At 37.3% G+C, this 26,733-nt stretch overlaps 1 protein-coding gene across 6 annotated transcripts; it reads right to left on the bottom strand.

Annotated features, from left to right (window-relative positions):
* Positions 1-1,014: 1,014 nt before the first annotated feature.
* On the bottom strand, positions 1,015-25,646 carry HLTF (helicase like transcription factor). 6 transcript variants are annotated; one of them, XR_010390352.1, is made up of 25 exons: positions 25,525-25,646; positions 23,980-24,190; positions 23,198-23,364; positions 22,609-22,742; positions 20,930-21,030; positions 20,128-20,202; positions 19,719-19,910; positions 19,525-19,620; positions 18,447-18,495; positions 17,441-17,528; positions 16,673-16,752; positions 15,961-16,050; positions 15,641-15,738; positions 14,117-14,260; positions 13,135-13,273; positions 12,295-12,430; positions 11,859-12,038; positions 11,268-11,389; positions 9,760-9,941; positions 6,315-6,443; positions 4,838-4,950; positions 4,380-4,560; positions 3,859-3,943; positions 2,972-3,052; positions 2,179-2,308 (listed from the first exon to the last, which is right to left on the bottom strand). XR_010390352.1 is itself a non-coding variant. In XM_064516434.1 (24 exons), the coding sequence occupies exons 1-24, from the start codon at positions 25,542-25,544 to the stop codon at positions 2,156-2,158; spliced, it is 2,958 nt and encodes a 985-aa protein (XP_064372504.1). In that variant the 5' UTR covers positions 25,545-25,646; the 3' UTR covers positions 1,015-2,155. The 6 variants fall into 6 exon arrangements, 5 of the variants coding, with proteins under 5 accessions (XP_064372504.1, XP_064372505.1, XP_064372503.1 ...); XM_064516434.1 differs by lacking the exon at positions 3,859-3,943 and having other exon boundaries at positions 1,015-2,308; positions 20,930-21,027; XM_064516435.1 differs by lacking the exon at positions 3,859-3,943 and having other exon boundaries at positions 1,015-2,308; positions 9,760-9,938.
* Positions 25,647-26,733: the final 1,087 nt, after the last annotated feature.

A 26,733-nucleotide genomic window follows, 5' to 3' on the forward strand; every position in this document is an offset into this window, starting at 1 on the left:
TACATTACTAGCTTTCTTAGGAGACAGCTTAACTAGCCTTGCAGCTTAATACTAATTCCAGCAAGTTTTGATTTGGCTTTGGAACAAGGAACCATCATCTGGTAGAGGAAAAATGGTACTACTAATAATTGGTTTCTTAACAAGTCAATCATGTCACAACTCAGGCACTCTGCAAAATGTCACTATTCTACATTACAAAATAAGTGGTCAGCACATTTTAACACAAGTAGCGATGTAGCTTGATTAGCCATTAAAATGGGCCTCCAGGGAATTTTAACTTGGACAAGGCAACAATGACACAAAGCCAAATCTTTCATTCACGATGAAAAAACTGCTTCTCCGCTTTACTTCTAACCTCCTGAATGTGAGCCACAAAAACCCGAAGAAAATTCAACTTACAGATCTAGCAGTACAGCATGAACAACACATACACAAGCATTTGTTTCAGCATGAGGATTGTTGCATAAACTCTGTAGCAGGTATACATCTGTTTTCTTGTTCTGTTGCCAGCTCTTTGATGGTGTAACCAGCTACTGGGGCTCACTCTGTTTCCATCATTCATAGCTTTTTAATTCTTTCTCTAACAAACTTAAAACGTATTTTTCCCCAGCCATATAGCTAAGATGTTGCCCTGCTCCCTGAAAACTGGACTGGCATGACAAAACTTACATGTTTTCAAGTCCTTTCTCACTCCTTCCATTGGCTCCCTGTTCTTCCAACTGTCAAACATCTTGCCTTTATTTCCCAGTCCTTTTCATTTCTACTTTTGTCTGCAATTCACATTACGTCTTAGAGTATCAACTGGCCGACTGTTACAAAAACAAGAAAGGCATTAGAAGCATACCATGTTCTACTTCTTTGCTGCCAAGTATACTTCCTGAATCTAAACACACTCTAAACATAGCAGTCTATGCCTCCAATTCTGAGAGTTACAGGGAAGCCAGCTTCACCACACCTCACAGTATTTAACAGACCGGTCTTCTGGAGAAGAGAAGGATGGAACAGACGAGAATATCCAGTATTCTTCAGTGCTATTTATTAGTTTGTGGAACATAAATATTTGAGTAATTTACCAAATGACTCTTTCCTGTATCAGTCGAGATCTATGCAGACCAGCATTCCATTTAAGGCAGCTTTCAACCTGCAGAATATGTGGGGTTGAGTTGGAAGTGTGTTAAGCAGTGCAAGAAAACTGTTAGAATGCTGTTAGCTATTAAAATATGGTGGGTTTGGTTTTGGTTTTGTGTTTTTTCTTTTTAAACTTACTTTACGAAGGCCAACTGATTCACTGGTGAGTGAGTGGGTCATACTCTACTTTGTACGTATCACAACTTAAAGCGCAACAGCATTGTTCAGAGTTCATGTATATAAGTGATTATAAACTGCATTATGAATATAAGCCTCTGATTCTAGCATTTTATCCAAATTGCAGAACATGTATTTTTATAAAAACAATTATTATATACATCAGAAAAATATTAGAAGGAAATATTTTACAAATGCAGCAGTTAATTTTTGACTAGCTCTTGGGAAATAATCAACTGAAGAACTCCCTGCTGCATATGTGTATTATTCAGAAATCATGAAAAAGATTCCTGTGCTTCACAAATTAGAAATTTTGAAATAAATACTATAATTGAACATAGTCTGCAAAAGGAAGAATTCCTTATGAAATGATCACTGACCACCTATTCGGAAACAAAAAATTTAAAAGATCTGTTTGGTTAACAGGAAACAGAGACTGGAACATGAAGCTAATTCATTTCTTAAGGGTGATGTTTTAGAAGAACAAAACACACATGCTGTTTACCTTTCATTCTAAAAAGCAATGAAATTCTTATAAATTAGAATGCATGAAGAATACACAGTTCTGTTTTGAGCAATTTTTAGGAATTCTTAATCTTTGTACATAATGTGCAACATTTGGAAAAAATAAACACCTTGGAAAGATTTCAGTACTGCAAAATACATCTGTGCATTTCTAAATCAACATTTAGGAGCAGATTAATTTTTCTGGCTTAAATTATTGCAAAGATTTATGTTTTGACCACACAGATAGCAAAATTTTAACTTGTCATGAGAAATAATTTGAAGGTTTACCAATATTAAGTACAGTATTTATAATATTCTTTGCCCAAAATACCACAGTTTCAGACTATAAATCAATTAGAGCCTTAATTTCATTAATTTTGGTTTGTTTTATTTCACTTGCAGATGGCTTTTTGGTAGCAAAGGCTCCTGCTGCAAGTTCCCTCTTCTTATTCTGGATTTTCAGCATATTTTCTTCTACTGAATCCTTCACAATGAACTGAAATACATAAAAACCCCACTGAAACAAAGGCATTCGCTCTCCCCTCCCCCTTTAATTTTAAAAAAAGAAAAGAGATGAGTACACTAAAGCACAGTTACATTATTTAGTATTCCTTTTTGCAAAGGGAACGTAGGACTGAAGGGTTATAAAAGCAGTTGGAGGAAAACATTTAGCATTTTAATTCTTTTTTCCTTTTCCCCCCCCCCCCCCCCCTTTTAAGCAGTTGCTGGAAGTACAGATGTAGAAGAGAATCTGTCTTCATTTTCCCAAGTATTATTTTTGGGATTAAGTACTGGATGACACAGACTAGTTGCTTTGCAGCTAAACAAGTTGCTGTGACATAAGGAAAAACGTTCTAAACACCTCCAAAATGATTAGCAGTAACAACCAGGCTAGGCAACAGCAATAGTACTATCTTATCCACTCCAAACAGCTCAAAAGGGACACCTTATTTCTAAAACTTACTTCAGAGCAAATAGGTTACATATAATAAAACCCCACAATCCAATGCCCCCGCTTCAAACGTCACACCACAACTTCAGTTAAGTTTATTGGTGAGACATATGATGCCACAATTCTTTAGAAAATACAGTAAAGCTTTTTAGAAAAAAATATTTAATCATAGTCATAAAACTTTAAACAGAAGACCTTGCAACTTACCTTAGTAATAATGACATTGTACTTCTGACCCAGCCTGTGACACCTGTCAAAACACTGGTCTTCTGCAGCAGGATTCCAAGCCTATCAGTGGCAACAATGAGAAAAGTTAAATAATCTCTGTTCAAAACACATAGTAAGATGCATATGGAATCACTAAAAATGTTATACCATCAGCACTTGAACGGACAAGTATTGCACTGCAGATGAATTACTCCCAGCTTGAGGCTAGCACCAAAAACAAGTTTTAGACTCTAAGAACCTCTGATGGCTAAACACGCTTAAGATAAAGAGGAATGCAGGCAGTTAACAGAACACATGTGGAAACAATACTTTCTAAGACGTAACACAATCAATTATAATATTCTAAAATATATTACAATTTCCCAAGGTAACTTCTCCATATTTTCACTCATATGTAATTCCTTTAGTTTATTAAGTAGATAATTTTTGTCTCTATGCTGTTATTGTCACTAATCTGATTGCCAAGCTAGTATTTTTTCTTTATCCTTGGTGATACCAGACATGATACCTGGTGATACCAGGTCTGAAGCTACAGTTCATTATTTTCATTTACTTTGCTTTTGTTTTCAGGTGAAACGAAACTTCAGAATTTGTCTCACTTTCCAACTCAAAAAATTTAAGACACCAGGGCATAAGGGTAAATAGTGGAAGAGGGAGGAAGCGAACAGAAAAACATCATTTTTGTGCAGTGAATAATCAGACAGGACGAGTCACAAACCAACTCTTTTAAGAGATTCCATTTTTCTATAATTGCTTTTTCACTACAGTTTACATTTTCTTTCCTTACAAATAACTTCTCATTATGTATCTTCCAGAGAACTTTAACTAAAAAATAAATACATAAATAAATAAAAAAAACTAATCACCCTAAAGTCAGGTAACATCATATTTCTTAGCCTCCTACAACTGTGAAAAGTGCTCTTGGACTCGTGTCTTTATTTGTAAGCAACTCTGCAAAAATAACAGAAGAGACTATAAAAACACTGCACTACAACACAAAACACCCACAAGGTTTTGCAGAAGCAAATACATTGTACCGCTTTAAGTTATTAAATAGCACAAAGAGAAAAAGCACATTAAAAAATATCCACAAAAACAAGAAGAAAATTGAGATCAAATGCCACACTGTAAGGTGTCACACCATTTTGTAAATACTATCAGCATTTCAGTAGTCCTTCCATTCACAAGAAGTAAACAGACACACAAAAGTATTGTGATAAAGCAAAAATGCGCCAGGGAAAACAAACAAACAAAAGCCCTGCTTGCCCTTTAACAGATACCTATCAGTGTCACTCCTTCTCAGAGCGCTTTCCTTTCACCCCTTTGAGAACACCAAAGGAGCTTCAGGTAGGTTGTTCATAATGACCTGGTGTAATCTATTACTTACAGGATCCATTAAAAACACTCGGGAAGCTGCTGTCAGATTTAATCCAACTCCACCTGCTTTTAGAGACAAAAGCATTACGGTTGGGGATCCTGCTTGACTGCTTTGGAAACACTGAATTGCTTCCACTCTTTTTTTCTGTGCCATGGAGCCATCCAAACGAGTGAAGACAAACCCTGATTTTCTGAAGAAAAAATAGTAACGTTTAATAATCCATTTTTTGTGACAACAGGAAACAAACAATCAAATCCTGACCTCTACTTTGAAATCCATATTTAAAATTGTGCATTTTAAGGGTTATACATTAAAAATAACAAGAACGAGATTCATGCTCTATGCCACTAAATAAAGTATTTAATAACATTCATCTTCTGAAGTTACAAAAAACTAAAATGAGACTATCTTTGTGAAATCTTTCTAAACAAGCATGCGCTTACTAAAAATGAAGTAGTTCCACTTACTTCAAAGCATTTTCTATCAGTGACAGGAAGGTTGTGAACTGAGAAACAACCAGACATTTAATAGTTGGATTCTCCTTCCGTAGTTCTATTAAAGCATGCATTAGAGCATTTATCTGAAATCAAATGAAGACTTATGCAGTTTGATTATGACTTGGTTACATTTCACTCCCACTAGTGCTTTGATCAGATTCACATCAACTGAGAAATCAGTGTTCTCTAACACCTTTTAAACTGGCTAATCTTAAGTAACATGGCTTGGGTTTCTTGTAGTTTCCTAAGCAAAGTAAGGGTTGAACACTTTTAATGGTTACAAACTACTGACTTTGGGAAAGGAGGGTAACAAACCCACCTTCCAGGCATACTTCCCACCGTCAGGAATCAACAACTCCCCTAACCCCAGGGCAGATGGAAAAGAGGAACAGAGCATTGGAACTCACAATACTGAGACTTAAGCAAGGGACAGCCACAAGGTGAGTGTTCTGTTATAGTAAAACTGAACAAGCAAGAAAGGCTACTCCCATGAATATGCAGGCAAATAACCTCTGCTAGACCCTTTACTGAGTATGGCAGAAGACAAGGAGGCACCCGAAGAAATCTTAGGACTGGAACTTTGATAAGAGGCAGAGAACATAGCCAATTTTCTCATGTAATGTTTAGCTACGATGAGGTGGAGAACCACTGCTAGAGAACATAAATGAGAGAAATAACAGCATCAGTTTAAAAAAAAAAAAAAAATCTCAATTCATTTTAGAGTTCAACGCCCTAAACAGTTTCTTAGGCCTCCACAGAAAGATTTTTAGGGAAATAAGTTTATAAACAACTTTTGAAATAACAGTAACTTCATTGCAAATTTAAATTAAAAACATAATATTCTGAAAAAGCAATTTCAAAACAACAAAGATATTGGAAGTACAAGCAGATAATTTCATGTTTGGCAGTAAATGCACAGTGGAGAAGGTGAGGCAAAAAATAAAGTGTCAGACCTTGCAAAACAGGTCTACAAGGTAAAAATTAAAATCTGGCAGGTGTTGTATTAAATACATGGAGCTCATTCAGTTTCCCCTCTAGAGCAGAAAATGCATATTTTTTAGTCAATTTCTAAAAAAGAATGATTTACTTAAATTTTTAGTTTCCAAAAGGAAGAGCAGAATAGCTTTAATGGCTACAAAACTACCCTGTTGTCAGAAAAAGAAACAAAAGATAAAGCAGCAGGCTCTTCTCCTAAAGTTTTATTTAATTAATACACAAAGTCCACACAAAGATGAGTACCAGATTACAACAGGCACTCTTTTTGTCTGGTTTCTCTGCCGCAAAATGTGTTTGTGGTGAAATTTTCTTATGCGTTTTCTCCTGTGGTGGCTTGACATGCTGGGCAGTCTTTTAAATAGTAAATTAAAACGTGCATATTTACATAAAAGTTCTAGATAGTGCTCTACAAAACCAGAACTAAACCAAAGTAAAACAAAATGCAATGTACCTTTGAACTGGATATCCACTCCTGACCACCCTTCTTCCCATTACTGGAGTTTAATTCCTCTTCTAGGGAACATTCCACCAAATGCTCTACTCGAAGTTCGCTCCTACAGAGAGGGCAACTGGCATTTGGCTACAAAAAAATAAACACCCAACCCCCCCCAAAAAAACAACATCAGGAAAAAAAGAAAACATTAATCAGTGAATACTAAAGATCACCACTAGAAAGCACATTTTACAAAGCTGTTGTATAGTTATCCGTTAAAAAAATCCTCAAGGAGTACATTCTTTGTCATGACACACTCCCCAGTCATATAACATAATCAAAATAATTATATTTGTTAGAGCATTAGGGTAGCACGTAAACGCTAAAAGTTTTAACGTTACTCAGCTTTCCTTAAAATAAGTCTTTTTTTCCAAACATTTATATTTGAAATAGGCAGCTCAAGATTTAAAAGCAAGTGAATACTTGGTCTATGGGGAGAAAACTATTTAAAGTATCGGACAGAAAAACGAACCATCTTTCACAGTGAAGATCATTCTTATTCTTATTTGTAAGAAAAGAATGAACTTCAACTTTTTTTTTCTTCAAAGTCAGCACAGAAATAGTAGTAATCTGATGAAATATGCTTTGTTAGGGCCAGATATCAGACACAGGGTATCATTTTTTTTTCCAACAGACATGAGAAATGAGATGTAATTTAACATCTCAACAACTCTTCTGTTTGAAGCATACTTTACCTAAGACAAAGCTTAGAATTTATCCAATAGCATTTTCATGGGACTACACACAAAAATTAAGAAAAGACTGTGTGCACTATAAAAATACCCAACTTTGGGAACCAAAAAGACAGACATGAAAAATTCTTGACTAACAGTGCAACCACTTAAAACTAGCTGACTCAATTTATACAGCAATCTGCACATAAGCAGCAAAGTATCTGGGGACATGCTACAAAGCACATCTCAGAATGCTAATCTGGAATGAACATCTAGATAGTTAAGAAGCCGGCAACTGTAGCTTGCACATATGGTATTGGTGCAGCAGTAACGAGACTTTCAGGAGAGAGGAATACAACCATATCCTGCCTCATTCCTCTTGCCACAGAGGAACCTGAAATAATAGTCTCCACAAATGTAGTTACAAATCAACCTTCCCTAATTTGGCAGCAATCCAAAACCGACCAATGTCAAGAAAAAATTAAAAAGTCTAACAGATTTGAAAAAGAAAATCCTCAAATCCTCCTCACTACAACAGTAGTCTTTTTTTTTAAAGCTCACATCTTCGTGCATTCCTTCTCCAATTGAGTACTGGAATTAAAAGCAACACAAAAATGAAAACACAGCTGTACAATGCCTAGACAAGGAGAACCTGCAGTGAATGGATATGAAAGTGACAAAAATAGTTTCTTGTAATAAGCATCAAATGATTTTTTTTTTCTTCTAGATTCTATCTGGCATGTTTTTAGATGAATACAGTAGATACACGCAGGAATTACAACGCTGTAGATATTTTACAGCTTTATTGGGACTTTTAAATAACATCTTTATTTACTTGTACAACTCAATCTAGCCTAGATGAAGGACTGTAGTGAAAAGGAAAGCTTATTAAACTGTTGACCACTACAAGTTTTTCCAATTTCAATAAATACTTTAATATCAGAAAGATAAAATGACCTTGAAGTTTGTAACAAATGAAAGATCAATCTTTTTACTCAACAGTTTCGCACTGGCACTTTCACATCCCAGTCCTCACTGCCAATTTAATGCTCCCATTTGTATTAATAATGGAAACCACAGGCATCCTGCCTGGAAGACCTTGTATGGGTTCACATTGTTTTGGAGGTGTGAGGGCGGGTTGGTTTGTTGGTTTGCTTTGTTTTGAAGAAGAGGTGGCCAGTAGGGTCCTTTCCCGAGTTATTTACCAGGATAAAGTTGTATTCTAACCATCGTGTTACAGGGACTACCCAACTGAGATGCAGCACCAGGACAAATACCAACTATATGAAAACAGTTAATTCTCTTGACCCTGGAATTCAGATGTGAGCCACTGTTTCAACCAGAAGCTGCAGAAACTCCCCTTGAGACTTAATTTAAATCAGGCATCATTTTGAACATAGGAAAGGCTTACTCACTCACTACTTTATAAACTCATGACAGTTCAAGAGAGTAGAATCTACACTTGCCCTGACTATTCAGCCTAATTACTATGAATGCAATCTACGGAACAATGTGGGACTAGACAAAGACCCTAGTTCTACAAATTCCACAGTCCTTTCCAGGTGGAGCAGAAGTCTTTTATTTTCCATTCAATGAATACATGTCCCACTATAACCTGACTTATTTCTCTGCACGTCCAGATACAGAAGAAGGTGGCATAGGTGCACTGACTCTGGTATAGACACACCAGGAAACTCTATGTAGGAAAAAGGCCTCTGCAAGCGCTCTTTCCTTAGAGAGTAATTTCACATCACTAGATGCCCTCAAAATTCTCAGAAGCTCCCAACTGGGCCATTTGCATTGGAATCTTCTGTGTCTGACAATAAAAAGAGTAAATTTACATGCCAAACAGACTACATTTCCTAGGCTTGACTAACTATGCACAAGCAGGAACTATTTTGCCCTCTGTTGCCTCACAGAAACTACCGCCCAGGGTTAGCCTGGTATTTGCAGCTCTGCCACGTCTGAGTGGGAGGCGGAACAATGCCAGAGAGGAAATGCACAAGTGGTGGGTACAGACGGTAGAACTACCATGCAGATTCCCCTAGAAAGGAAGGGACAAGCAAGAGAGTACAGCTTATAACTGCACAGGAACGCATAAGAAAGTATGTGGGGGTTTTTTTGCCTGAAAAAGCGGACAAAGGAATATGAACCACAAACTTATTCTGCTCCTGGAGGAAGAAAATCTGATGGCCTAAACCGAAAGGCAGCATAGTTCTACAGCTTCCAGAAAAGACACTTGCCCACATTCGAGTTCTGTTCCACACATAGGACATTAACCTGCTAGAGAAGAATAAGGAGAGTAGCTGATTTTAGTTCAGCAGTCAGCTTCCAATACAGAGTTTTGGTCCCTTCTAAGCACAACAGAAATATACGTGCATCACTTCACATGCAAACAATGAAGAAGGATCCAGCCATATGGAGGTATATACAATGATGCACTTGATGCCATCACATTCACCCAAGGGACTAGAAAAGGTGAGAACCAGGAGAGCACAGGAAAAGGTCTTTGAACATACTGATGGACCTTAACACTGTTCAGTTTGACAGCTGGTCTATCCACAGTTTGACTCAAGGCTAATAGTTATTCTATGCCGGGGATGACAAGTTCTATACAATTTACCATTTATGATTTACAAGAACAATGGCTAGATGGCCTTCTGGCGGTACCAGTTCTTAATTTTTTTTGAATAGCTATTACAATTAAATGCAACCGTAATATATCCAACCTGTTCACTTCTGATGACTTCATAAATACATGGTTTACAAAACACATGTGCACAGTGCGTTATCACGGGAAGAGTCAGTGATTCCAAGCAAACTGCACATTCTTCATCTGAACCAGAGCTCAGAACCAACTTCATTTTATTCACCAACATCTGACGCAGTTCTTCAGGAGTATTACTACCTGCTAATACAGAAAAATACTTGAAAGTAGAGATTCCATATAGGAGACTGAACTGGCACATATCATAGTACCATTGATCAAAATACAATTATAACAATTTTACACAATAAGGATTTAGCCTACAATGTATGAAAACACAAGATGACAAATACTAACGAAGAATTCTAATTTACTATTTCAAAACATACTAAGAATAATCTTACTTGGAAAAATGGAAACTAGAATTCAAAGAACCTAGACTGCAAGCTCAGTGATGAGTGTGTGTAACATAATGCCTAATGAGATCAAGCAATTTTCACACAGCAGCTGTTTAGGTAGTAATGATATTACTAAGGTGTCGGAATTATAAATTAATTATGATATTACTGAGGTGTCAGAAGTCACTTTATTTATAGTTAAGACTGCTCAGAAACATTCTCAGAAATAAATAAATAAATTCCAATCATACTTAGTAATTACTAATTCATTTACAAATAATTATTAAAAGTCATCCACTAATTTCTCCAAGCTGTGTTTTTCAGAAAGATAAATAGCAACTGTCTAAAAAAAGTTCTATACCATAATCTAATTGGTCTTTTGGTTTCCTGAAAAAAATAAACACCTATACCAACGGCATCTCAAAATGGAATTTTTTGAAATAATAAGACTGTGAATTCTTAAATTCAGAGTATTTTAAATAGACTGTACCTTCTTCTGAAAGAAATGGGTATCATTTTTAACACTGTGCAGCAATACACTTCTGATTTCTCCCAAATAAAGTTCCGCTCTCCTTCCAATCCAATCCTCTGTGTTCACCCCTCCTTACAGCCATAAGAAAGTCACTAGTTTTCTATTCTGCTGAAGAGGCATCAGATCCTCTGACAAGGCTACCAATCTACAAACAGTTTCCCCAAACTCATCTACACCTTCTCTCCTGAGGCAAGAAGAAATTTGCAGCAAAAGCACTTCTGTAAATTATTACAACAGATACACTGCTTTTTAACAAGCTTCCTGCAATTGGCTCTGCACAGGTCTCACTTCAGTCATTTATGTGAGGGGCTGTAAAAGCTTAGCGTCTCCTGCTTCTAGCCTTTACAACTACTAAGACTTCTTTGCTTTCCTTTTTATTTGAGTATGTCCTTGAGTACTTACTCCTCAAACATATTCAAACAGATTATGGTAAGAAAGGAAGATGACAGAATACGGAATAAAGCTAAAAGGTCAGTAATCCAAGCTGATAGGAGGAAGGCCAAGGACAAAGCTCGAAAGGCACACAAACATGTTTGCATTCTCGAATCCAAAGTAAAAGTCCTGGTTTTAGAAATGCAAAAGCCAAATATACTCACTCACCAACTGAAAAACTAGAAGATGTATTTGTACAAAGATGAGGATGACAACAAAGCTGCCGCAATCTGAGCAGGACACCAAGGATATCAGCGTAGTGAGCTAGCACAGTCCCTTCATTGAAAAACCTGAACAACAATTTTATTGTTAGAGTAGGAAATACTACAGCTTGAAGTAACAGATGACATCAGGGGATCAAGTTCAGCTATTAGTTATTCAAAGAGGACAGTGAAAAATTAGAATGTAATTCTGTGTTTTCTCAAATCCTCTGCTCAAAAAAGGTACAAAATACTACCAGTAGCATGTTCTATTAGAAGAAATTCTAACAAGCGGTGACAAAAATCTTAAGATTTAAGACATTTTTAAGACATTGCTTTCTGTTTCAAGATGGTTATAACTTCTAATATATAGTTAAGCAGTAGTCTCTTCTTCACTTCAGAGCTGAACAGATGCTATTACTAATTTGCAATTATTAGCTTAGGACATACAAACTGACACACACTGCTACTATAGCTAACATGATCAAAACTTCCAGAAGACTGGTTTGCAGTATCAAACTTCAACTTTCAGGATTCAGAAAGTCTTCTTTCTATTTACCTGTTAATTGCAACTTTGCCCTCCTTCTTCACAGATTGATAGATTTGTCTCTCTTCCTCTGCAAGCGTAACATGCTGAATAAGTACTTTACGCTCTGGTAACTCCAAAATAGGTTTTCCTTTAACTTTACTTATTTTAGTTCTTCTAAGGGTAATACTCTTAATCAGTGACTGCAAACGCCTAGAAATACATACATAGATCACTTATTATTTCATGAACAAAAATTACCAATGGGTATTTTTTGCAGTTTACTGCATGAATATGTTCTGTACGAAATCCAAGCCTAGTAGTAAACTATAATCCATTAATCTGAAATACGAAAGAACTGACAATATGTATTATGCACTTCAGTTTTAAACTTGAAAAATTCATTTTTCACACTGCCCTCATATGACCAGTCATACCTTCCCACAAACCCTTTGGGAAGGCTTCATACCTAAGTCCCCCCGGAGTTCCCATTGTGACTGGACGCTGAATTGTTCTGTGCCACCACTCTCGATCAGTAAAAGGTTTCAGTTTTAAAAAGGAAATAAGAGACCACAAATCCTTTACTGAATTCTGAATAGGAGTACCTAAACAAAAAGTAAACAAACAAAAAAGACTATAAAACCTCAAAGAATCTAAAAATACAAAGTTTTAGTCAAAGTGAAAACTCTACGCTTTTTACAAACCATAAACATAAACAGCAGACAAGGATTCCCACAGTTAGTTTGATCTGTTATTATATATAATACATATTAATCTTTTAATTAAAATACTACAAAGCACTCAAATATATGCAAGTGAGAGAAGCGCAGCTCTCAATGCTAGGAAGCCTTGGATGATGATTTTTTCATTTCACCCTTATCACCAGTAGTTACATGATTATCTTCTTGGAGTTAACTTTAAGAATCATGTTTGCATGGTCCCAGACAGTTTCTAGGATGGTGGCACATTTCAGAAACCTTCCAACATTCAGATAAACAAGAAAGAGTAAGCTTCTAATCAGATCTAACATGCTAGTACATGAACAGGTCCTTTTGGCTTGCGTCTCCACTGAACCTGTGATATCAAATGTTATTTTAAAATTTGAATTTAAAAAAAAAAGAAAAACAAACACAACAAGCCTAAAACACTGATCAAAGACAAGTTTGAAAACACTCAAAACAAATCTGACATGGACAGACATCATGCACGTCCCAGAAAAAGACAAAGTGAAAACACCTACTGGAAAACACAAGGTGGTATTATTCTATGATAATATGCACTGCAATTCCTTTTGTGTCAAATATTTTACCTGTAAGTACCCATCTTCTGTGCGCCTCCAGACTTAAAACAGCTTTAGTTTGCTGAGCATTTGGGTTTCGTATAGTGTGTGCCTCATCCAACACAATTCTCAACCACTTGATTTTGTGTAATGGGCTGTCATCTCTGATCTGAAAGACAGTATTTTTTGATCTTTTCACTCAAATGAAAATACTTTTTTGCAATTTGGATTAATTTAGGCTATTAACATAACAATTTCACAATTACTAATGGAAAATATTTATTTGTATCTTGTTTACTTCTCAGCACAGAATAGTAAAACTAAGAATGAGACATTCATTCTTTTAATTATTCCTCTAGATTTCTGTGAGTTTTCCTCAGACTTTATGGTCGGGGATGAGCTACAGCAAAAGGAAGCGAAGGCTAAAGCAAAGGAAAGGCTTCAACAACACGAAGATATGGAAGATTGATCAGAGTTTACAAAAATCAAATAAAGTTTACATTATACTTCAGGCTTTTAAAATGGCTATGATTTCTACGAAAACAACGCTTTTCAAAATACGTCTTATGCATATGAATTATTTGGTTGCAGCCTGTATAGGGCACATCTTCCCTATGTGCCACAAGAGCTGTGGAATCTTTTTCGATTTTGATGCTTTTACATCCAGAATTTCATACAGGAAAGCAGAAATGGGGGTGGTCTCACGCCACTGAGAATCGGAGGGATCTACACACTTCACATCTTTCTCTATCCTTAAAAAGGATATCCTTAAAAAATCTCTTCCTAAAGCTGTCGTAATTACAGCAAAGTCATTTTCTCCACAGAAGCAGTCAATAAAGAACACCATGGGTTACAACAGCAAACCTGCAGGGAAGTGTGTAAAGCAGAACTACAGCTACATCTTCTGGACCGCCCAGCAGAGCAGTACTCAAATACGCTGCCATCATTATCCCAGACACTGGGAGTCTTGAATAAGAAGGTATTTTCACAGAACGCTTTCACATTTACTTACTCCATAATCAGTAGCTAAAACATTATAGGTCGTCAGTACGACATCTTGTTCTGAAAGAATTGCTGGGTCTTTGTTACGGTCAGAACCATAATAAATATAAATATTTAGGTGAAAATCTTGGCTGGTATGTTGTTCAAACTGGTCCTGAAAGGAAAGTCACCAAGAGTCACCCAAAAGATACTGCGTCATTACATGACTGTTAGAATAAAATTCCTGAAAGTTGGCTCAAGTAATAATCATTTCCCCTACCGCTCTGATATTCTACACGTGCCTATATAACAAAAGCAATATGGGTTTCTTTTTACTTGTCCGCCCCGATGACAAGAGGGATCAGGAATACTCATTTCAGTCACTAGTAACATACACAGTGTCACATTCTGATAATTATGTTTCTACTTCTTGTAAAATACTAATTCACATCCTGATGGTATACGCACTTCAAAATCTGCTGTTCCTCCCAAACTGTAATGGGAAAGCCTTTGTATTCTTTCTCACTTTCTACCTTCCTCTCTTCTTTGTTCATTCTTTTACTGTTCATTTACAATTTCTCCCACTACTGGGTTAACCACCTTAAGTTTTTACCTTTTTGCCATATAAATTAAATGCAACATTACGATGCACTACTTACCTCCAGGCTGCACCACACTGCAATCCATGACACATAATATACCATAAACGACTGCATGACTGTCAGCAAAGTATTTAAAAAGACATGGCTTATATTCCTTATGCTTGTTCTCTCAAGCACTTGGCATATAGTAATCATTAGACAGACACTTTTTAAATACTTAATTCAGTTTCAAGTAGACGAAAAGAATAATTTTTGATACTATTTGTAGAGTTTCCCATTTGATTATATGATTTTTTTACTTACAGTCTAAAACTAAAAATTTGTTTCCTTTTCTTATTAATGTTCTAACCACAGGCAGCAAAGACTTCCAGATGAAATGTAATTTGAAAGTTAAAGTATCCCCTTAATATTTGGGCCCAAAGTGGTATGAAAACAAAAAAACTAACTTCTGCAGGAACAGAGCTAGAAGGGCCTCTCAGCCTGTTCCCCCCAGCAGACCTACTCCCACAAAGAGTGGGATCACCCAATTACTGAACGTCTCTAATAGATTTAAGCAGTCACATGCATCATCAGTAAAGTGTAACTTCATTTTGAGCATGCAAGAAGTAGGACATGTCTCCTACGTGTCCCCGCTCCCTCCCTCAGTTTAAGGAGTTAAATCAGCTCAGAACAGACTTCCGGAAGTGTCAAAGGAATCAGCCTAGCCAGAAGCAGGGAATGGAAAGTGAGCTCTTTCTTTTTGATAGCGGTAAGCTCATTACTCGTGGAATTGCACTGTCATTCCAATACTACTTCATTCCTACAATTTCTATCAAATATACCTCCCCTGTGAAAGCAGCTCTATTTCATGAAAAAGGAAAACCATGACATTTTGCCAGCATGAGAGACTACTGGCAGTGCTACCTCTGCAGCATCAAAATAACATTTACACATTAAAATAGCATAGAACCTACAATCCAGTTGCTTAGGACAGACAGTGGACATATAATCAGTGTTGTTCTGGGGCCGTCTTCAGAATATTTTTTCTCAACTGACTGAATGCTAGCGGTACCTGAGAAAACAGAAGTCACATTTAATAACAGTACACTTCAAAGCAAAGTCGAAGCTCATAGAACTTAAATGGTTCCCTGAAGTCCTGTTTACATTTCTTCATCTGAACAGTATCAAAGCAATTAATAACAACGTATGCTTCATTTATAAAGTGATATCTATATAATATTTCAGCTTCAAGTAACACACAGAAATTAATATGATCTGTTTATTTCTTCATTACCCTTTCTCTTTGTTTTTCTTTTTAAAGGAGTAGGTGACGCTGCAAGAACAGATCCAAAGCCTGTATCTTCCGGGATAACACAAGAAGGTGCTGCAAAAAAACAAACATAAATATAGTATCTAATACAACTCCTTATTTCAGGCTATGAATTTCCAGAAGAAAATGATTTACCAACCATTACAGAAGTGGTTTAGCACAGGTTTTGCCCCAAGTACATTAAATCTAAACTTACTGCTCACTGAAGACTACCTGTAACCTTTCATTTTCTTTCATGCAAGATACTTAGTTCAACAAATGACACGTTCTTCCCTTTTCAAGATCACACTTCAGGCACTTACCTCAAAAGGTACGCTTATTTTTTTGAATGTTTCTCCAGTCCTAAACCCTGACATCTTTGTCAAACCTTAAAAATCTTATCAATTCCATTTTTCACCATCTATTTTGACCTTGTCCCTAGCTTGTCACAGCTAAAGAAACAATTAAAACATGCAAGACAAAAACAGCTATTTGTAAAATTTTCTGCTTAAAATTTTCACTGAATAATAATAAAAAACAACTAAAAAGTTTCTTTAACTCCTTTTCCAGTTCATTTGAGATCTCTTTCAATTTTGGGTGGAGAAAGGAAGAAGCTATGTGTCACAGTAATTAAAGCTTGACCCTTTTTTTATTTTTTTTTACAATTAGGTTAAAAATAGAATTCCCTGCAACTTACTTTCTGTTTGCAGTGGCAGACATTCTTCAGACTCTCCCAAGTCACTGCTTTTTGAATATCTGGGCTTCTTGGCTTTACCTCTAAGATATTAACATTACGGAGAGAAAAAAAGAAACTTTATTACTGCTTGAACTTAGATAGCAAGTCTCAAGAGCATAAACAAATACAAAGCAAATTAACTTGATGTGGCAAATAAGAGAACATAACGATTTGAAAATTTTCTTTTTAAAAGGAGGCAGAAAAAAGGGGAATCCAAAAAAAAAGTGCTGCAGGGTGAATGATGCTCATACAAATTAGTACAGATCATCATTGAAATTCACATTTATTACGAGAAGAACAAGCTAGCGTGATGGGAAGATTCAAACCTATTAGTATGCTTCACAACTTCATCAGCTCTTAAGGTGTCTTTCTGATAGAAGCATTCCTGTAAAGTATTTTCTAACCATGAAAAAACACTGATGCTAAAAGGAAAAGATTATTTCACAACAATTTTTTCAGATGATACACACTGATGTTTTTAAAACTCCTTTGCTGCTGAAGGAGACATCTGAGTCATGCACACTGCTCAGAATGAGTTAATTTCTTTTAAATATATCCCAAAGCACAACAAACAGACAGAACACTTAAGATAAACATAAGCAGAAGTATAAGATACTGGAGGAGGAGGAGAGAGCAGGAACATGTTATTGGCTATAGTTAATCAAAAACAAGTACAAACAACCATTTTAACAGACCAGCAAAAAGACAGAGATCATTCCAGATACCTACTTTTTCTGATGGCAACTTGAGAATTTCAACGGAATAGTTTCAAGCTTTTTTACACCTGAAACACCAGGCTCCACTGTATCACTAGATTCTTCATAAAGAAGCAAATAATGAAAAAGAATATACATATTCTTCAGCTTGGTTATCAAACCAACTTTAGAGTAACTTGATCAACAAAGCAAGAAAAGATTTTCATTAAAACAAGCGGAATTGTTCTACATGTGATGAACACTACTGAGATCACAAATAAAAAAAAATGCTTTTAAAAGATCTTAATATTTTTCAAAGTCATAAAAAGTGTACTGAGTTTGCAGGTGGTCAGAAACCAAACTGTCAAGAAGAGAACATGCAAAATGCAAGCATTGTACTGATAACAAAAAGGGTCCCAATACAGTTCTACCAGCAGCTTTAAATAATGCTAAGTAGAAAGGCTTTTTTAAGGTTGATGTCTCACTAATTAGGGATCTCTGCACTGCCTAACACAAAATCAATCACAAGACGACAAAAAAGCATGTGATAACATCGTAAGTGTGTGCACGCGGCTTACACGCACACACAAAAAAGATGGGGTCTTTTGTGGGGGGGAGGGGGATTAATGTCTTTTGTTGGGTAGGGGACAAAACCTCACCTTTGCACTCAGCCAAAAATAGCATACAGGAAGCAAACGCAAAAAGAAAACGCGTTAAGGCAGAGCTGATACTGAAACTGGGAGAACAACACTTGCAGAAAGTTTTGCTGTGACTCAGTTATAACTCCCGGATCTGGTAACATACTGCAACGTGTAAGTTTCTCACAAGGCACTTTATCTTCTTACATGTCAATTGAAACATCTTTAAAAGACATGTTTTAAATACTTCTCTGAGATACTTAGTTTGTAAAGAGTTTTTACACACTTGTGAAACCAGACTGGTATTGCAATACTAGAACTGACCACAGGCTGAGGAATTCCTCAGGTAACTACATTAATTATCATGCAAACACTACAGGTCTCTTCATGGTTTACTGTCACCTTTACGTAGTCTGGGTCCAACGTCGTTCATGCCGGTAGTACCAAATTCCTAAGGAGGAATGGAAACTTTTATTCTTCAATGTAGCAACAGGACATAATGCCAACAACATTATTATGCTAGCTATCCAGTAATTAGTTACTGCTCTGAAGCATGAAGAGCTAGTTCAGTGCTATGCAGCTAGCTCACTTAAAAGTTGTGAAAAAGCTATACTTTTTTTTTTAGTAGCCACATACACAGTTCAAATGAAATTGCAGAAAGGCAGAAGGGAGAAAATCAGGCTACACAACTGCCCTAGAAAGAAAACACACTAACAACACTTCCCCCTTAACATTGTGAGGTCAAATATAAAGCATTATTGTGTTAAATTTAAACAAGTATGTTAAAAAAAAGAAGTGAAAAATCCCAGCCCTAATACTCTTAGGGAATACTGTGTAATAAATCAGACAATCACAGTATTTAGTTTATTTCATTGTCCTGCAAATCCTGTAAAAAAAGGGAATGTAGCAAAGCAGACGCTTGAACTAGACTACCTAAGAGCTTGCACGCTTGTGTTCTCAATTTTTTGTAGTTTCCCTTCCCCTCTTCATTTTAAATATCTGGCAAAAATATAAACCCAGTTGCTTTTTCATACTGAGACCCTGTGCTTGATATTTTGGGTGTTTCAGGCACTTTCTCCAAACCACGCAGGAACCATGCATGCACAACCCCAGAAACGACACTATGACGCTATTTTTATTTATGCATTCACAACAGCAGAGAAATTTAAAAGAAACTCAAGAATTTAAAGCATTAACAATGAAATTTTTTTCCTTCAAAGTTTCTGAGTTCGTTCTTCCTTGGAGTATATTCAAACATGAACTCCAAGGTAACACAAGTCTACAGCTCAATCATGCACTTTGAAATAACATAGTCTACCTACTTGCAACTAATTATTCTTCTTCTTTGATGCACTTAGATAACATTGCATATACCAAGTATAAAAAGTTCACAGTATATAAAGTTACATTAGCCACTTTATTATTATTAACTGCTTAATTGCTAAATTAACTGTGAAACAATCTTTTTTTTCCATCTTACCTCATAAGACTTATCACTTGTGATCTTTTCAACAGGAAGAGGCTTGCCATCTTGAAAATTTGTGAGAATCAATGCAATAGTAGTAAGCGTTTTACCCTGCGTAATATAACAATGTCATACATTCCATGGATTTAAGGAAAAAAAAAATACACAACTTGTATAAAAAAAAATTCAAACTTGGTAAATATTTTTACCAATCCCATATCGTCAGCCAGTATTCCTCCAAGAACATTTTTTGGTCGCTCCTTTACTGCAAAATTTGTAAGTATATTGTAATAGAAATTATTCCTCTCTTCCCAAAACGGTGGCAGGTTATCACTGTTCTCCCGTGAAACCATCCAAGCTAAAGCCTGCTTTTGATGGGGAAGTAACAAGGTTCCAACAGCCTGTAAATTAAAGAGATATGTTATGCAGTTCTCCCATATTAAATACCACCTGCCATTTTTGAAAGAAAAAAAAATAATTTTTTAAATTCCTTTGTATCTACTAAAATCTTTATTGAGCCAAGCAACTCATGTGACCAGATGACAGAACTAAACATGTACCTGGATGAAAATAAGTTTTTATATTTTTACAGAAAATGTTTTCCAGCTTAAGTAATACCTCTGCTCCTTCCATTTCACAAGTTTTATCGTCTTCCTTCAGATCCTCAAACAGTTTGTCAAATTCACTTTTAAGCTGTATAAATGAACAAAAAAATTGCAATTAAAAAATAACCTCACTAAACATTCAATGACTCTATGCCTATCATATGGTAACACGTATAGATAGTTCTACCATTGAAGACCTGAGCTGCTGGACTATGCTTTGTTGAAACAGAAGACAAACACATTGTTAGCTACTGCAATATAAGAATTAAGTTCAGTTTTTCCAAGACACACACAGGCAAATAAAAGCAAGAGCCTGAGAGGGAATGGCTAACGACATTCACATCCCTATACAATACTCAGTATAGTAATTAATTCACTCTAATTTGAAAAAAGAGGGAAAAAAAAATTTCACAGATCACTGATGGCCAAATTTTAGGCTCAATTAAGAGAATTAGGAGTCTCTTTTTATTTTAAATTTGAGAATGTGAAAGTATTTGCTATCTGGTAAAACACCAGGACAGAAAAAAAAAAAAAAACACACACACAACCACAACCATATACAAGGCTGTCACAGCTGAAATTTCTGCTTACAGTATAAGAAAGAAAAAGTTCAAAAGTTCAAGATGACCATGACTTTTAAAGCAAATTTGTGGCTCAAAGACAAGGAAAAAAAAAAAAACAAAACAAAGTATCTAACTGCTTACAGAGACAGACTTTGATTTCACAAGCAAGGTTTTATTAATAAAGAGTTAAAAGGCCAACACTGTTAAAATACTACCTTCCTAGTGCTTGCAATGTAAATATAAAAAGCAAACCTGTTCAGTTGTCAGGTGCACAGCAGCATGAACTGGAGCGCTGTAAGTTGGTCCAGTTTTTCCAGAAATCCACTTTGACCCAAAACCACATTCTGAACCTACTTGTCATTAAAAACATAGTATTTTGAAAAAGGTATGATGACAACACAACCTCACTCTTCACTGGCTCATAGGCAACAGTGCTGATCACAGGCACTGTAAAACACCTGGCCAACATCTTTTCCCATTTGTCTTTTAATCTCAATTTATCCTTTACTTACTATGGGCTACAAAGGCATTCAACAAAGCCTCCTAACTCTCACAGGCAGTGAGCTATGGGTTGAGATCCTTTGAGATGGCATCTATTTCCTAAATATTGTTCTGCTGCATAAAGGTTGACTTGCTCAGATGACTGATAACACCAAATGCTTTTTACTCCAAATCCTACTGCTCTTTAGTTATGCACAATAGAATCAACTGAAAGCTTGTTTTACATTAACATATACATTATTCATTAAAATTAATTTTTCACCAAATGTTTACTCCTATTAATAATGGAAATTGCTGTGATTCAACATATTTAGTATACAAGAACTGTGTTCTTTAGAACTCAGTGATGCTAGAATTCTGAAAACAATAATGCAACTGGCACAAAGGTCTGAACAATTTTAAGTCAAGTCCAAAGCTATGCCCTTGACAAATTAACCAGGGACACATATACACCTACTCCAAGTAGGTCAACAAAACTGCAGAGCCCCAGACAATGCATGGCAATCCAATCCAGCAACCACAGGAAATCAGCATATGAAACAAAGTTTTCTTAATATCTAACAAATATCAAGGTATACCTCACATCCTCAGTTGCACCACTTATGCCTTTCTATCCTTATTTCACTGCTGTGGCCTCTTAGGCCACAAACCATGGGAAAGCCCTGGGGGTGTGCTGGGGAGTAAGAGTTTAAGGACACATTGGCCTAGCCAGCTTTGAGACAACTAAGGAGATGACCACCCCTAGCAAACTGAGGAAGGTAATCGGTCTCCCCCAAAAATGATCTCCAGTATCAGTGGGCCTGAGCTCTACTTGAGAAAACTAGTAGTATTTCCTGCCTCGCTGAGATCATCATATTCCCCTCTGCACCCACCTTTACTCCTGATTACTACTATAGCCTCCACAAAGCCTGGTTCCAGGAGCACAGGTGCTTTTTGTGTGGAGCTGGCTCTGCAAAGCACCCAGGTCTGCTAAGCTTATTCATTTAGACACCACACCTCATCTCTAATTTGCTCACACCTCACCAGAAGGATACACGTTCTAACACTCAACTGCTAAAACATGTAGCACTGTCCCAGAAACCTCACCGCATGAAAGGATCTTTTCTGTTTCAAAAAAAATTTTTTTTCAAACCTAGAGAAATGCAGAGAAGCCTTATGGATTTTTAAGAAACTTAAGAGAACTATGGGTATTTTTGAGGTAGCTCAGATGCCTCTCCAACTGCTGACAGCTATTATAAAACATAGGACACAAAAGCACACTTCCTGTGAATGTCAGAATTAATAGCCGTGAGCTCTGCATTTTTCCCCAATTAAGTTTAAGAAGTTTTATGAATGACAACACTATGACAAGGATCAAGCCCTTAAACATTCGTTCCAGCCAGTGGGAAGTTCAACTTCAATATTTAAAAAAGCAAATGTGCAAGACTTACCTTTCAAAGGAGGAGCCAATTTAAATCCATGCATTTTCAGCTGATCTAGCACAGCTTCCTTGTTTTCTTCTCTTCCCCAAAAACTCATTTGTACAGGCATGGTAAAGACATTTTTTGCTCCATAAGGGACAACCCTGTTAAAAATCAGAAAAACAAAACAAAACACTGCATTAATCTTTAATCTTTTACAATGCACTTTATTTTTTCAGTAAGAGGTATTCCAAAGTGTTTATTTTCAGCAAAAGATACAGTTTTCCAGACAAGCTTATGCAGTATGTCCCCTAAAGCCTTTTACAGAAGCTACCACACCTAGTTTGTTTAAGAGTTCCACAATGACCTTTCTTTCAGGAATTTGCTCCCATTAGGATATCTGAATTTTACCATACATGGGAAAGAATGAACTGTAATGCAAGTAGTTTAAGAGAGCAGTAAAGAGCCTGAAAACATGAAGCTTTAATCATATTACTGTGAGCTGTCATTTCTGCCAAAAGAGAATAATTGTAATAGCTTTCCAAATATGCCAGTGCAGCAACAAAATGCTTCCATTACTTTATATTCATGGAACTAAAAGCGTAATTTGCCCACTTACCCTTCAACTACTGCCAGTTTGTTGTCCATAATGCCTGCCAATGCTGCTGCTAATTCTTTTTTAATATGACCTACTTGGTCTCCATTCACATTATTTACTTTCACCGCATTTTTATCATAAGGATTATTGGGCTCCCTCTGCAGTGCAACCATTTCATTGTTATTAACCTAACAAAAATAAAAACCCAAAACATGTTCATTAAGGTGCAAATTATTTGAAGAAATATTTAATATATATTTATTTAAATGTCCTGAAGCTTAAAGTTAATTTGGTACAGCATGCTGTTCAGTCACTGTAATAACCTACTACTTACTCAAAATACCAAAAGCATTACAAAAGAATAACCTGACAGATGTCAGCAATTTAAAAAGTACTCCTGAGAACAAGAACTACATCCAACTACCAACACAGCAGATGAGCGTAAGCCTTGTAAAACCTGTTTTGTAAAGGAAGAAGCATCCTTTTTTGTCTGTCTGAACAGTTCAAAGACCTATGCAATTTCTTGTTTTCAATCACTTTCGTTTGAATCAGCGGATCAGCAGATTTACCAAATAACTAAATCAGATTTGAAAGATAGCTACCTTAATTGCATTTTGAAAGATAAACTGAAGTTTTAGATTATGCATTTCCTGTGAAGAATTTTGAATCCAGCAAGTTGGAAAAGAAAAAATGTCTACTAACACTACATTTAGTCAAAAATTCTGGGAAATTTTGGAATTTAAAGGGTTTTTTGAAGCTGGCAACAACTCTTTTTTCTGCTTTTTTATCTATCATGCACTTACAACCCCTTTGTAGTATCGTAATCCAACAATACTTCCTCGCAAAGTTCCATATAAGATAGCTGAATCTGTATCCTCCTCAACTGTTCCAGAGGTGTCAGCTACAGAGAAGCCTTCTAACCCAAGACTGGAGTAAAACTCAGAAGAGGAATTATGGGAATAGTTTCTCTCTCCTGTGTAGAAATTACGTGGCGAGCAGCCCCATACAGAACCTCTGCAGAAAGACACAATGTGAATTATTTGACAATAACTTAATAATAATAAATAATAATAATTCAAAGGTTACTTCCTTGTAATCACCTATTTTCACCCGCTTACATGATGGCTACCTATAAACCTAATTCTAACAATTTTATTATGATACTATTTACCTGGAAACATCCCAAAAAATCTTATGTTACAGTAACATTTTTTCTGCCTTTTCTTTTTTATCTCCAATAATTTCATTTAATCAAATTACAATAAAGAAGAGCTGACAACATAACTGACTAAAGCGTTTGTGCATTTTACTATATATTCCCTCGCAGCAGTATCTTAGTCAACGACATTAAGAATTACAATTATTTTTCCAGCCTTAATTATGTCTCTAATTGCAGTTGGCACAGTAGCATTTCTGTGTATTTTCCAAACAGAAGTTTATCTGATCTAAGAAAAAGGTTAAAAAAGTGTTGATAACCAACTACCAATGTATGACTTCATGCCTACAGATCCACAAGAGACAGCATTAAAGAACTAATAGAAATACTTGAGTTGCAAGGCTAAACAACAGTTCCCTACATTTTTATTATGCATAATATCACTCTTCAGTACTTTATACAGCTTTAGAAATAATCAGCTACTCCAACTTGGCACAAGTAATGACACTGTGTGTCTGTAATATAAACTGCCATCAGCCTGGTTCTCTCTCTGATGAAAAACACCTAGTAACTCCTGTTCTTGCACAGTAACTAACAGATGGCAACGTCTGCGGTCATACGCCAGATGTACACTTAAGTGAAGGCAAACATACTAACACTTGTTTTTAATAAGTAATATGTGACACTAAAATCTCGATACACGTTTAAATGAACACGTAATTATTCATGATCTTTCGCACATCGGATTACATTAAGACTGTCAATTAAAGCGATTAGTTTCAACATGAGAGTTCCCCGGAGCTCGGCATCGCGACGCTTCGGCTTCTTTTGCATGGGACATCGAAAGCGACCGCACAGTCAACACCGCCCTTCCTCGGGCGGCAGAGCCAGCTCAGGAAGTCAGCCCGCAGCAGACTGCGCAGACACTAGCGAGCGGCCAGCCGGAGGCCAGGTGGCCGCCGCCCACTTGGGGAGCGCTCGGAGGCCCCGCGGGGCCGCCCGCCGGGCCCGGCGCTGCCGGGACATGGACAGCACGCCGCAGGCCCGCCCCGCGCTCTCCGCCGCCGCCCGCTAGCACCGCGCCGCCCGCCGCTGCGCCTTCGTGCGGGCAAGGGCGCGGCTGCGGAGCGGCCCACCGCGCACCGAACCCGCCGGCGGCGGCCCGGCCCGGCCCCCCCCGCCCCCGCCTCACTTGGGCAGCCTCCACGACATGGCGGCGGCAGGGCCGCGGAGACCCCGGCGCCGCTGCGGCCGGCCGTGCACCGCCCCGCCCCTCCGGCCTGACTGACGTCAGCCGCCAATCCCCGCTGGAGCAGGCGCGGACGCCGACCAATGGCGACAGCGGGCAGGACGCGGGTGGCGCCTTCTCCGCCCACCGGCCGCGCGAGGCAGGGGCGGAGGCTGGCGCTGGCCCTGGCCCTGGCCCTGGCCCTGGCCCTGGCCCTGGCCCTGGCCCTGGCCCGCGCCGCCGCCGCCGGGGCTCGCGCCTGCCCGCACCGGAAAACGGGTAGTATGAAAAATACATACATATATATGTATATATTTGCAATTAGCCATAACAGTTACAGACAGGACAGTGTTGTTCATGGGTTTGCAAAGAGGCCAAGAAAATAAGAGAGTAACCAAAGATCGTCATAATCTAACTTTGTGAAAACTCACAATAATAAATCCAATTTACGTAGTAGCTTCTCTAGTACCAGCAAGATAAAAGCATTTGGTGCACTACTCATAGCAGATATAACACGTTGATGAGTTCCTGCACGGATAACTATTCTGAACAACTGCTGACGTGGTCAGCGGTAATTAAAGGATGCATCCCTTCGCAGGATTGAGCCTTTTGAAAATTACCATTAAGTGTCACTTAAGAAGTGAAACCACTCTGAACTTCCCTGTCACTTCTTCCAAAATTATAACCAAATGAACTGTAATGGAAATCAGACAGACATTGCTGTGACCAACTACAGATGATGAAAACATAGTTCTTTTCTGCTTTGACAGCCAGGGCTAACTGGAAGTCACCATCATTTCCCACCCCCCCACCCCCCCCCATGTATGTAGCAGCCTTCATCAATAAACTTGGATGGTAGTTAAAAGAAAATTATAGTTTTATCTAGAGATGTAGGTTAGTGTTAACCCTCCCCCCCCCACACACACACTCTGTTACCCATTAAACTCTACCAACAATTTATATAAGGATTAACATCTGGGCAAACAGTCTCAGCTTTAAAATTCTTAAACTTTGATGTATCAAAGTTTGTTGGCCTATAACAGATTTGCCAGAATAGTTTTGCTGTAGCCAATGCCAGTAAAAGTTTCTACATTAATATCTGACAAAATTTTCAGCTATGTGACTATAGCCCCTACTCTTACAGACTTACACAGACATTGCCATGGTTCTAGG

Source organism: Dromaius novaehollandiae, chromosome 9 (assembly GCF_036370855.1).
Source record: "Dromaius novaehollandiae isolate bDroNov1 chromosome 9, bDroNov1.hap1, whole genome shotgun sequence".
NCBI classification, from domain to species: Eukaryota; Metazoa; Chordata; class Aves; order Casuariiformes; family Dromaiidae; genus Dromaius; species Dromaius novaehollandiae.